The 14,288-nt window shown below is 47.2% G+C and overlaps 1 protein-coding gene across 1 annotated transcript in view; it reads right to left on the bottom strand.

The window, feature by feature from the left end:
* SLC9A4 (solute carrier family 9 member A4) overlaps nucleotides 1-14,288 on the bottom strand; it is a 413,232-nt gene that overhangs the window by 241,569 nt on the left and 157,375 nt on the right. Inside the window, exon 4 of the mRNA XM_085622597.1 lies at nucleotides 6,685-6,902. Within this exon, the coding sequence (XP_085478723.1) occupies nucleotides 6,685-6,902 (218 nt within the window). The remainder of the gene's footprint in view (nucleotides 1-6,684; nucleotides 6,903-14,288) is intronic.

Raw genomic sequence — 14,288 nt, 5'->3', positions numbered from 1 at the left:
AACCATAGGTTTCACACAAGTTATAGTTAGCTGTACATTTCACTCTTAAAAAAGCAATGAAATTCCACGTTATAGTTAGATCAGGTAACTATAACTTGCGCGACCGCAATGCACAATGTGTCATTTCAGATGTCATCATTGATGTCATGAGTGATGTCACTGACCATGTCAGAAGTGATGTAATATGTCACGTCATCAGCAGTTTATTGTGGTCGCGCAAGTTATAGTTACCTGATCTAACTATAACGTGGAATATATATATATATATATATTCAATGAAAAAACCATAGGTTTCACACATATTATAGTTAGCTGGAGATTTTACTCATAAAAAACCAATGAAATTCCCCCGTTATAGTTAGTGCAGGCAACTATAACTCACGCGACCGCCATCCTCTGCTGATGCTAATACTGTATTTAGACACTTATTTGCCCATGTCTTCTTCCATTAAATTTTAGCTATACATATATTATAAATATTTTTTTTTCATAAAGACACATATGTCATCAGCAGAGGATTGCGGTCGCGTGAGTTATAGTTGCCTGCACTAACTATAACGGGGGAATTTCATTTGTTTTTTATGAGTAAAATCTCCAGCTAACTATAATATGTGTGAAACCTATGGTTTTTTCATTGAATTTGCAAGGTTTTTTAAATGCTAATTCCTAACTATAACGTGTGTGAAACCTATGGTTTTTTCAGTGAATTTGTACGGTTTTTTAAATGCTAAGTTACTTTACGCCGTTCGTGGCGTGCGCGCCCACTTAACGCAGTTCGTTCTGTGCGCTTCGCGCACCGTGCACGCACAGTGAGCACGTGGTGCGCTTCGCGCACCGTGCGCCCCCTTTACGCAGTTAGTGCCGTGCACCGCGTGCCCACGTTACGCTGGATGGGCAATGTTCGCACGATGCGCTTCGCGCACTGTCTGCTCACGGAGGACATATTATGCGCTTTGTTAAGAAAGGTAATCTATTAAATGTTCAAATTGATAACATGCCGGGCATCTTATGCACACGGGGTGGGACATTGTGGATACTGTTTTTTTTTTCATTAATTTTTACCGTACGCGTACGGTAAGCGTAATTGGCGTTTTTTCAAAAAAAAATGAAATTAAATTTTTTGCCTTGGGGGTTCTTTTGGGACACCTTAATCAAGGCTAGGTGGTTGGGAGCTGTCTAACATGCCCCTTTACATGTTTTCACCCTTTGTTTTTCCTCCCCCTCTCAGAGTGCAAGAGAGAAAATGGCGGCCGCCGCTTCCTGGTTTCGACCGATTCGAATGTTTACTAAGATCTAACAGCCAATCAGAATCGCGCTCGCGCACGGCACCGTACGCGTACGGTAAGCTTACCGTAAGCGCACGGTAAGCGCACCGTAAGCTGCCACAGATATATATATTGATTTAAATGCTATTTTCACAGGAACTACTGAACAGATTTACACCAGACCTACAAAAGGCACTTCCTTGACCTGTAGACTACCTCTCTGCCAAATTTCAAGTAACTCTGTTCAGCCGTTCGGGCTGTAGCTGTGTCTAAAGGTCCTATGGAAAAATGCATGGGAAAAACGCGTTTTGGGACCCCCCTTTTTTCTCAGCCCCTGCTTGACAAATCCCCCCGAGACTTTCAGGGTAGGAGCGGAGCGTAGCGCCCCATTAGTTTTGAAAATTTCGCGAGGATTCGTCGACCGGCGCCAAAGTTATTCCAAATAGAATGTTGCGGTTTTCCTATGGAAACAGGGTCCTAACTATAACTACCTACTGGCGACCGCCAGTAGGTAATATATATATATATATATATATATATATATATATATATATATATATATATACATATATATATATAAAATTGGAAGCCACCTTTTTTTCTGGGCCACAATCCCACGGGACCATGGCAAATTTCTATGATTTTGTTTTTCATTTTGACCCCGGGGTCCCTCTGGGTCCCTTTCCATGGGGTTTAGTGGGCAGAGAATCCCTACCCGATTCACTTGTATAATGTTTTTTTAAACTTCAGGACAGGTGACTAAGTCCCCGAGTCCTCAATGGCTGCCAGCAATATTTTTATCATGTTGCTGGTAGCCCCTCAGAGTGCTTGCTTCCACAGGAATCTGACTCCCACAGTTATGGGATGGGCCAAGGGAATAAAAGTGCCCTTGACCAATCAGAACGCTCTATTTTTAAATTAACTCTTGAGAGCCTCTTGTGGACACAGCCATCCATATACAAACATATGTTTAACACTCAATTTCACAAAAACTAGTAAACGGATTTACACCAAATCAGAAAATGCACAATCTGCAGACCAATATCTAAACTCCTGACAAATTTGGTGTGATTCTGTTCAGCGGTTTTTGTGTTGGAGCTTCTTAAAAATGTCAATGAAAAATACATAGGGAAATTTGCTTTTTTGTCCCCCTTTTTACTCAGGCGTTCTTGATGGATCATCCTGAAACGTTCCAGGAAGAAGCTATGGTGAATTTGCTTTTTTGGGGGGGGAAAGTTTTGTGAAGATTCGTCAAACATCGCAAACATTTTTAGCAAAGCAAAAAACGCCTTGTCTATAGAAAAGCAATCTTAACTGGAACTAGAACTACCCAGTGGCGACCGCCACTGTGTATTATATTCATATAATTTGTTTTAGGTTTAAAGAGGGGGTGTAGGGGTATTGGGTGGTAAGGGTATTTTTATGGCTTAGAGATGGGTAAGGGTGGTAAGAGTATTTTTAGGGTTTAAGAGTGGGTAAGGGTATTGGGTGGTAAGGGTGTTATTTTGGGTTTAGGTTGGGAAAGGATATTGGTGGTAAGGGTGATTTTAAGGTTTAGGAGGTTTAGGAGGGTGTATGGGTATAGGGTAGTAAGGGTATTTTTAGGGTTTAAGGGTGGGTAGGGTCATGAGGTGATTAGGGTGATTATAGGGTGTGGAGGTTCATAAGAGTATTGGGAGATAAGGGTATTTTTAGGAATTAGGTGTGGGTAGGGGCATCAAGGTGTAAGGGAGTTTTTAGGGTTTGGGGTGAGTGAGAGTATTGGGTGGTAGGGATGTTTTTAGGGTTTAGGGGTGGGTTAAGGGTATAGGGTGGCAAGTGTGTTTTTATTGTTTAGGGTGGGTAAGAGCATAGGGTGGTAAGGGGATTTCTGGGGTTCAGGGGTGGGTAAGGGAATAGGGCAAAGGTGACTGTAGGGTTTAGGAATGGGTAATAGTATAGGGTGTTAAGGGTATTGTTACGGTTATAAGATGAGTAGGGGTTTAGGGTGGTAAGATCTCAAAATATCTGCTCAAGTGATAGAAGGTAATCATGAAAAGGGTTCAGGTAAGAGTCCAAGGGGGATCCTGCATAGGTTCGACAGAAGGGGTTCAGCAAAGAAGTCCACAAAGGTCAGCAAAGGAAAGTTCAGCAGTATTCCAAGAGAAATCTCCCAAGGGGTCTCAGGCAGATCTGCTAAATGTTTTGGCGGTCAATAGCTTATAGTCCACAAGTCAGTGGGTGACACCCATTTTGTCAACTCATCATCAGAATGTACATTGTTCCTGTTACGATTCGATGTTGCCGACTGCAACAGTAGAGAAATATCAGTCATTGGACATGGGAACGGCACATCTCTCCCACACTCATGTCAACATTGAATAGACCTTTGTTAATAATTCAATCTGTGTGTGCCCATCGTCAAAATGCCTTTCTCAGGCAATGTATTTATTGCTGTGACAAGAAATTTAATTTCAGGGTTTAGAGGTATGTAAGGGTATTGGGGTAAGGGTGTTTTTAGCATTTAGGGGTGGGTAAGGGTAGTATGCAAGGGTGTTTTTAGGGTTTAGAAGTGGATTAGGGTATAGGATGGTAAGAGTATTTTTAGGGATTAGGGGTGGGTAAGGGAATAGGGTGGTAGCAATAGGCCCCTCAAAAAGAAAACATTATATTTATGCATTTACTTACATTTAATTGTGAAGAGGTGCATGGTAAAGGCATATTCCTGGTAAAGGCATTGCGTGCTAAAGGATACATGGTAAAGGCATACATTGTAATGTCATACAACCTAGACCACAAAGAAAAAGCGGCCCCTCTCATGTGTATTCACCATTTGCCATTCAAAGGCGGCTTCCTCCTTGAAGCTCACTTTCTTGTCTCACCCTCTTTGGCCTTCATGCCAGGGAGAGTTAACACCTCTTCCAACAGGAGGCCTTTTGTATTCCTTTCTGAGACTTGTTCACACCCTCCCCCAAGAGGGCACAAGGATGTCTTGGGGCTGGCAACCATAAACGGCTGCTGAATATTTTTCTAATATTGCCATTTACTTAGAAGGTACATTAAATATGACATGAGCATCTGGTAGTGTTTAATGCAATGCTTCGTTTGATACCTTGAAGTACCACTTTTAGTAGTCCCATTCAGAAGTTAGCACAGCTTAGTGGTTACGTTTAACCCTCTATTCGCCAATGGGGCTACTAGCCTTTCTACAGAAAAAAAAAAACCATTTTGGGTTCTTGCTGTTTTAACATGTAAAAACACAGATTCCACTTTTTAATGTACAGCACCCTGCCTTAGGACTCGATAGCCCTGCTGGAGGGGTGACATACATATTAAAAAGGAAGATCTGAATTTTGAATTTATTATTAAATGGCAAAGTCATGTTAGCAGTTTGAAAGCTGCTCTGCTAGTCAGCAATGGCAGGCTAGGAGTCATGTTTTGCTTTGTCATACTAGTGGTGGCCCAATAAGTGCTGCAGGCAATGGGGGACACTTTAACATGCAGGCCCTGGGCACAGCTAGTAACATATACAGGTGACTCATAGGTCAGTTTCCTTATGCCAATTCGGATGAACCAATCAGAGATACATGTTTTAAGGGTCAGATCACTGGTACTGACGCCTGTTTTGCAGGACTCGTGCACCTTCAGAGTCAAAATATCAGCTGCATCAGTCCAAACCTTTGGGGATGATCATGCAAAAAGAGGCATTCCTTACAATGATGATACTCTAGGTTGGCTTTATTTAGCACAAAGTGCAATGCAACTTCTGTTTTAACCCTCTTCACCAATACTTGCCGTTTCATTAGGATCTCTTGGGGAAGCCTCCCCATGTCTCACAGGCAGCATGTGTCAGCCTAGCATAGCCTGGGAATTGGGCAGGTTGAACACCAAGCTATTCCCTGGCTTTGAAGGTGTCTACATTATAGAGGTCACCCATGAACTGACAACCACTCCCTCTTTCCATGTACATCACTCGTCTTTTGGCACAATTTTTATAAAAATGATAGGCCCCACAGTTCCGACTCTGCAACAAGCAGCACACTTTTTACCGTTGACTTTACAATGGAGTACAAGTCTGGGACATCAGCAAGCCCAAGTATGGTTATCAGAAATCTGATCCACTGGGGACAAGTTTGTAGTTTTCAGGGCCTTTCTATCTTGACAACCAGCTCACAACATCAGTTCTACATTAGGTGATTCTTCCAAACATTTAAATAGGCATTGCAGTTGCATTGCTAGATAATAACATTAAAAGCCTGAAACATTTCATAAGAACATTTAAGAGTATTCAGGGTTGGGAATACTCTAGGTCAGTAAGTTCAGGATTTGGTCAACATTTCCGAGTACCGATCTTTGAAGAAGGTACATCACTCACTGATACACAGGCAAGCATCTGGGGGAACCACCATCTTTACAAATGCAACCCTCTTCACAGGTGATGGGGGCAACACCTTTAGAAAGACACTGATCAGCACACTCCCCCCAACACATTGTCCAATGGTAACAATTGGGACTTGTCAGCTTTAAACCCTGTAATGTTTCCATTCTCCTCTAAGAATCTAAGTGTATCTGGAACTGCCCTCTCTAGATCTCTTAAATAACCCAGTGTATCATGAGTGTAGGACATAGTATGGGCTGTGTCTCCAACTTTAATGTTCCATTCTAACAAGTCAGCGCTCATAATCCCAGCTAAAAGTCTTCATAACATAAGCAAACAAAGGTGGTGACACTAGGCAACTGTGTATTGTCCTGAGACCCACCTCTCAATGGTCATCGATTATTCTCTCTGCCTTCACGCTTGCTCTCATATGTAAATACAATAGCTTGATCAGCTTCTCAAAGCTGGGTCAACATCAAAGCCCTCCACAATTCTAAACAAAATGTACCATCCTGCACTCTTGAAGATTTTCTCAATATTGAGTAAGGCCACGGATAGTCTGCCCCATCTAATTCTAAGAAAGTAATAAAGGAAGGCTCACAATAGACCTCCTGTGTTGTACAAAACCAGATTGATCTCTATGAATAAGTGATTTGACCTCCCCATCAAAGTGTTCATTGTAAACATGCTTAGAAACTTCATATCTGTATTAATAATTCCAGAAGAGTCTAAATGGGCTTTAGCGGATAAGTATACATAACAACAGACCTGATTCAGGCAGGAGATTCTCGATTTTTGAAGCCTAAAATGGCTTTATTTTACCTGTCTCCCACCTGAAATTGACACTGCTTCAATAGAAGTCAATAGGGAAAAATGCATTCTCTTGATTTGTTTTCATAATTGTCATAATCTTCCACGTTCTGGTCTAAAATATTGGGGTGTATCAATAAGCTCCATATCTGATTTAGGAAACAGTACTATCATAGCCCCAGTCGGCATAGTGTTCAGCCTATTTACTCCAGCAAATACACTTTTGTTGTGTTTGAAAAAAGGATGTCTTACTTATTGCACGCCAAATCAAGCAGAAGAGCAAGGAGAAGCAGACAAAAGCCCAGTTCCACTCATGGTTTCTTCCTACAGTGGACACACCCATGAAAATGAAAATCAGAGTCTCACTGACACTGCTCAGCATCTTCATAAAATACTTTATGGTGGTGTTGGATTTCTGGCTGACATTCTCTTGGACGTACTTCTTCATGGTCATAGCGCAGGCTGTAATTCTGTAAAATGAAAAAGAGAGGGGTTAGGCATCATGATAGTAGAATTTAAACACTGAGGCTGGAAATGGGAAACAGGAAGCTTTTTATGAAATGTGTAATTTAGAAAATATTGATTTGCATTTTTTGTTTGCTGGATGCATTTTGAATGGAGCTTATTGGAGAGTTCTGAACATTATGGGCCAGATTTATCAAAGGCTTGCATTGCCACGCAGTGGTGAAAGGACAGCAAAATACATTAGTCAGATTTACCAACCAACACAAGGCCAAAGCAGCTCTGCATTGCTTGGTAAATCTAGAGTAATACAAGGGAGCACACGCCTCTGCCCTGCATTACTCTGCCCTGGGAAAGCATTACATTGGTGGAGCATGTGTGTCCCCATGCAGTCACTGATGGATTTTGGTGTATTCCCAGATTTACCAAGACTTGTTAACCTGGGAATGTGTCATAATGCTACACCATCCCAGGAGATGCTAAACATGGAGATCTGTATTGCTCCTTGTAGTTTTGTCTTTCTAGATGTGCTGCATTCTGCAGGACACTTAGTTTGAGATAAATGTCTTTAAGGATTGTTTTTGTGCAGGAACGGTTCCCATTGTGCATGAAAATAATCCTAACTGCAACACAGGTAGCCTTGCACCATGGTGCAAGTTTCCCTGCATTGGCGCTAGGCAGAAGGTTGCATGCAAGAGAAGGCAGAGAGAGGAATGTGCCATATATTGGTAAATGTAGTGCATTCTTGCCATATCTCTTTCACGCAGTGCAGCACAGAAAGTCGTCTTGCGGCGTTGCATGAAATATTGAGAAATATGGTCCCAGATTTATCAGTGTCACGCAGCCCAGCAAGGAAACATGCTGCGCTATGCTGCATGACAGGGAGAGGGCAGGAATGCACCATATGTACCATGATATGGTGCATTCCTGTTCTCTACTTTCACTGGTGCATACACTGCAGCCTAGTGCCAATGCAGGGACCGTTGCGTCTTGGTGCATGTGCGTACCAGGATTTGGTAGCCAAGTTCATGGATGTTTATTACAAATTAGTAATCAAGTTCAAATAAATCACTCTTAAGACCATACTGTAGTGATAAGATTACAACAGGAAGACCAAGGGGTATATTCACAAGAATTTGTGTTAAACATCACCAAAAAATGATAACGCAACTTTACACATCGCAGCCTATCACGGGAAAATAACCCCGTGTCAATGTAGAATTCACAACAAGGCGGCCCCATGCGATAGTTTGCCAAAACCGCAGCCAATGTCCGCGATACAACCACCTCGACGGAGATAAAAACACAAATCCTAACCCGAAAAAACCTGCGATGGGCCAAACCGCGATGAGGAAATCAGCGCTAAGCAGTGCCAAGCCTGCAACACACACCTGGCACGTGGGAAAAATCACCATAAAAGTAGAAAAAACACCCAAACACAAACTGACCAACAACCAATTACTATGGAGGCAGCCGGAGCAGGCACAGAGGACGAGCGCAACCCCACAAGCAACCCAGATGACCAGCCCAGGACCTCGGGGACAGGGAAGGGCAAGGACAAGAAGAAGAGGAAGACGAAGTTCAGTCCGCAGGTGACCAGGGTCATAGTCCCAGAGGTGATGGAACACCATCAACAACTGTTCGTCACCTCCAATGTGTCATTGGGCACCAAAAATGGAATATGGCGGGACATCGTGGACAAGGTGAATGCCGTCGGAGAGCACAAGAGGACAATGGACGAGGTCAAGAGGCGATCAAATGACAAGCGAAAGACCAAGGAGAAACTCACAGCCAACCAGAAGGCAGTAATGCAGACTGGAGGTGGGGGCCCAGCGCCACAGCTCGTGCTGGATGACATGGAGGAGCTGGTGTCGACAGTCATCAGTGTGGATACTGTGGCCGGAGTCGGGGGACGGACACTGCTCGACAGGACACAACACAACTGCAACAGGGTGAGTGACCACCAGGTACCGGGGGGACTGGTGGAGATGGCCACGATGGCACACATGCACAATTAAGCAGAGCACAGTGCACACCCTCAATGACTCTGGGTCATCGCCCAGATCTATAGACTGTAACAATGTACAATGCCATGCTGTCTGAATGTCAACATGTACCATGCGGCTACATACATGTGGACACATTGCAAAACACCATCTCCACTTCACATTGCAGGGCCACTGTCAGCACCCCCTGCAGAGTAGTCCCAGCCTCTCTTCACTGATGACGAGGAGGACAACCCCAGCATCGACACACAAGCCCTCCTAGACATCATTGACATCATCCGCAATTCACCTCCAGGGTCAGGGCTGCACAGCTGCATCGAGGAGACCCCACCCACCAACCAAACCACCCAGCAGGAGGCACCCTTGGCCCCAGCAGTCTCCCAAGCCACCAGGAACAACACACAGCCTTCCAAAGCCGTGTGCTGGAGGGCTAGAGGGAGACGGCTGAGCAGGTGCGGGTGGGGTTCGGCCTCATGGCTACCAAACTAGACGCCATCCTTCGGTGTCTAGGCCCGCTTCATGGTCTCCAACGAGCCGTGACTGACATTGCTGGAGTCATGACGTGGAGAGAAGTACACCTGTCCGCTCAGAGGGGCTACAGCGATACCAGCCGTGAGCTGGCACACATGCGGAGGCTCATGGAGGACATGGTGCGGATGGAGGCAGAAAGGATGGCAGTCACCACTGCACACCTGCGAAATGTAGCTGGAATCAACCATGCCCTGCAGATCCTCATCATGGCATTGCTGCCACAAGGCGTGGCGATGATGAATGCTGCTGCCCCCACACCATCCACATATCCACCCCCTGGTGTGCCATTGCCTCACCGTGCGGCAGATGTATCCACTCCGGCACCTGATGTGCCAGTGGCACACAGTGCCTCAGCCGGTACTTCAACACCCACAGGTGGGGCAGAGCACACATCCGAGGACGTGGATGGGTTTGTGATCAGAAGGAGGCACTAGCATTCATTTCCGCCACCTGGCCTGTTTCTGCTTGGTGCCGCACATGGCCCCATGACCTTCCACTGACCCACGATACACTCCGATGCACTCACCTTGGACAGCGACATGGACTGCCATATCTTGTTTGATGACCAATGACACGGCGAGCAGACTGCGGACTGTACCCTTCCTCTCCCGCAGTACTTGTCATCCCTGGATGGACTCTGGCCGGCCCTCCACGGGCCCATATTGTGTAGTGTGCTTGGCATTGCCCTGTACTGCTCCAGCTGCAAAACTGCACTGGATGTGCAATAAACATCCAGCAATGCACTGCTGTGTTATGCCTTTCATTATTCATGTCTGAATGTGTGGATGAATGTAGGGACAGTGATTTCCCTTGCGTCAATGATGCTCATCCTGTGGGATGCCAGTCAGAGGGTGCTACATTTCCTATTGTGTTCCGGGTGCCGTGGACACTACAACAGGGACACACACATCAGTCACTTCCATGTCCGGACATGGACTGAACCACACCCAAAGCCCACGAGTCACTGTTGCAAGCCCTGCGCTGGTACTGCATACGGCACGCCAGACCATACTCCGCTTACGCTCCCAGGGGGGCCCTCATTACTATCCGTCGCAGGCGTACTCGCTGGTGGTGAGCAGGTCACTGGTCTAGTTGTCAGCATGTCACAGCCACTCCCTGAGAGCAGGTTTGCACACACACCACACCCATCCGGCACAGGCATCACAGGCCATGTGACTCCGCCAACATAAGGGGCCGACGACATCACATTCCCCTCTGCCGGTGGTGACTGGATGACGGACGATCCATGGTTCTCAATCATAAAGGACTCATGAGTTTTTGCGTACAGGGTAAGTGGCACCTGAGACCTTGCGGCCGTCACAGGCCTACCATCACGTGACGTGGACTGGGGTTGCACAGGGTTAGTGGCACCCGAGGCCTTGTGGCCGTCAAGGGCCTACCACCACGTGGCGCTGACTGGGGTTGCACAGGGTTAGTGGCATCCGAAGCTTTGGGGCCGGCACAGGCACCCCGCCAAGGGACGGTGACTTTGGGTGCACTGAGGTAGGGGCACCTTAAGTGCTGAGCGGGCGTGCAGCCTGCGATGATGCCCCGTCCCAGCAGTCTTGACAGCTCAGGTTTTGTGTGCCCTGCTGGACCGCAGTGTAGGCCAGAGCCAGCAGGCAGAGCGGGCCTACTGTCACCTGCCATCGCTTTCGGGATCACAGAGTTAGTGGCACTTATTGGGCTGAGCGGGTGTGCAGCCTGCGATGAGGCCGGGTGAACTGGTATGTCCTCTGCCATGGAGTAATCAAGACCCAGCACCAAACGTGAGACCTGTTGGCCTGCGGAGTGGGGCTGCATGATGTGGAAGGTGCCATGTCCGTGGGCCCCAGGCTTGTGGTTTGCAGTGGCACGTGGCTGGACCTCTTGTCTGCACACTGGTTTTCCGAAGGTGAGCAGTGAGGCCTGGTTGTGCATGGGCGGGCATGCTCCAATTGGCGGCGGGATTGGCTGGGGTGCCTCTGCCTGGGTGTGCATAGGCGGGCATGCTCCGATGGGCAGCGGGAGGGGCTGGGGTGCCTCTGCCTGGGTGTGCATGGGCGGGCATGCTCCAATGGGTGGCGGGAGGGGCTGGGTTGTCTCTGCCTAGGTGTGCCTGGGCGGGCATGCTCCGATGGGTGGCCGGAGGGGCTGGGGTGCTTCTGCCTGGGTGTGCATGGGCAGGCAGGCGATGTTGTCTTGTGCAATTGTGTGTACTGTGCCAATCATGTATCTGGACTCTTTTTCAGATGACGGGTCTGTCTCAGATGTGTGACCTGGTCAACTGCAATACATACTGGCAAGTGGTTGGAGACACACCAGTGGCAGTAGTTGAGCAGTGTAGCCTGGGTGCGCAGGGGCCGCACTCTCTCTCTCTCTCTCTCTCCCTCTCTTCTTCTCTCTCTCTCTCCCCCTCTCTTCTCTCTCTCTTCTTCTCTCTCTCTCTCTCTCCCCCTCTCTTCTTCTCCCTCTCTCCCCCTCTCTTCTTCTCTCTCTCTCTCCCCCTCCCTTCTTATCACTCTCTCCCCTCTCTTCTTTTCTCTCTCTACCCCTCTCTTCTAATCTCGATCCCTCCCTATCTTCCTCTATCTCTCCTTCACTCTCTCTCTGTCCTTTGATGTGCGCAGGACACACCTTCTCATCTTGATTTTTGTCTTGCAGGCTGTGACCTACGGATTGTCCCAAGGGGAGCCGCCATGTGTCTTCATTTCAGTTCAGGGTTCATTTTAATAAAGTTTCATTTGTTGCTTCGAAAGTGAATGTGTGATGCTCATTTTTGTGACGACACATGCATGTCACCAGTTGTGATTGTGCGACATCATGCAGATTATTTTGTACATGTTTAGGTGTAGCTGATGTGGCATGTCTTTGGTCGTGGGGGGGGTGGTGGCGGCGGGTGTTTTTACCCTTTCAGCCCTCCGGGCTGCATGTTCAGTTGCCCGGGTGCATCTGTTGTTCTTCAGGTGTGGGTCTGGGCTGGGCTCCCTTTTGTGGTGCAGGCTGTCGTCCGACTGCACCAGGTCAGAGCAGGTGTTAGTTTCCGGGTGCTAACGTGCCTTAGCGCCTGTTTTGTGTTCTTATCGCAGATCTGGCTGGTCGTTGAGAATGTTGCGGAGTGGTGTTGTCGCTGCTTTTCGCACGGGAACGCCTACTCTGCATCTCATTAGCGATAGTTGCGGGGGTCATCTGTGGCGATATTTTTTGCAGCTGCTATCACGGGTATACTGGTGCTGTAGGCTGTTAACACCAGCTTGTGACTGTGGCGATAAGTTTATCGCAACTTTGGCTGCGATAAAGTGCCGTTAACTCAGCGATAGATTCTTGTGAATATGCCTCAGAGTCTCCTAAGGAAATTTAGGCAAACTAGAATTACACATACAAGTAACGAATTGAGTGCAATACAAATTAAGGACATCAATATTTGATGTTCAGAAAACAATTAAAGTTATCATTTCAATGCATTAGCAATCTAAATAACACAAGCACACTGGTTCAGGATAAGATGGTTCAGATACTTCAGAGAGTATCAGAAATCAAAAAATTCTATATCAGAACAAGGGTCAGGGCAAAGTGGACCAACTAGAGTAATGATGAGCATATCAGTAGCTTGGCCAAGAGTCTTCAATAGTCAGGAATAAGTGCTAGTCTGAGCTACACTTGGGGCAAAGTCCAAAGGATAACTGAGGAACAGATCTCAAAATGTTTGCTCAAGCAATAGAACGGAAACAGGAAAAGGGTTCAGGTAAGAGTCCAAGGGGGAGTCTGCATAGGTTCGACAGAAGGGGTTCAGCAAAGAAGTCCACAAAGGGTTAGAATAGTAAGGTTCAGCAGTATTCCAAGAGAGCTCTCCCAAGGGGTCTCAGGCAGATATGCAAAATATTTTGGTTGTCGATAGGTTATAGTCCACAAGTCAGTAGGTGACATCCACTTTGTCACCTTGTCATCAGGATGTCCATTGTTCCTGTTACGATTCGATGTAGGGTGTCTAGGCCCGCTTCATGGTCTCAAACGAGCCCTGACTGACATTGCTGGAGTCATGACGTGGAGAGAAGTACACCTGTCCGCTCAGAGGGACTCCTGCGATACCAGCCGTGAGCTGGCACACATGCGGAGGCTCATGGAGGACATGGTGCGGATGGAGGCAGAAATGAAGGCAGTCACCACTGCACACCTGCGAAATATAGCTGGAATCTACCATGCGCTGCAGATCCTCATCATAGCATTGCTGCCACAAGGCATGGCGATGATGAATGCTGCTGCCCCCACACCATCCACATATCCACCCCCTGGTGTGCCATTGCCTCACCGTGCGGCAGATGTATCCACTCCGGCACCTGATGTGCCAGTAGCACACAGTGCCTCAGCCGGTACTTCAACACCCAAAGGTGGGGCAGAGCACACATCCGACGACGTGGATGGGTTTGTGATCAGAAGGAGGCACTAGCATTCATTTCCGCCACCTGGCCTGTTTCTGCTTGGTACCTCACATGGCCCCATGACCTTCCACTGACCCCCGATACACTCCGATGCACTCACCTTGGACAGCGACATGGACTGCCATATCCTGTTTGATGACCAATGACACGACGAGCAGACTGCGGACTGTACCCTTCCTCTCCCGCAGTACTTGTCATCCCTGGATGGACTCTGGCCGGCCCTCCACGGGCCCATATTGTGTAGTGTGCTTGGCATTGCCCTGTACTGCTCCAGCTGAAAAACTGCACTGGATGTGCAATAAACATCCAGTAATGCACTGCTGTGTTATGGCTTTCATTATTCATGTATGAATGTGTGGATGAATGTAGGGACAGTGATTTCCCTTGCGTCAATGATGCTCATCCTGTGGGATGCCAGCCAGAGGGTGCTACATTGCCT

The sequence above is a fragment of the Triturus cristatus genome, chromosome 8 (assembly GCF_964204655.1).
Source record: "Triturus cristatus chromosome 8, aTriCri1.1, whole genome shotgun sequence".
NCBI lineage: Eukaryota > Metazoa > Chordata > Amphibia > Caudata > Salamandridae > Triturus > Triturus cristatus.
Note: the sequence above shows the minus strand (reverse complement) of the source record. Positions and strands in the feature narration are given on the sequence as shown.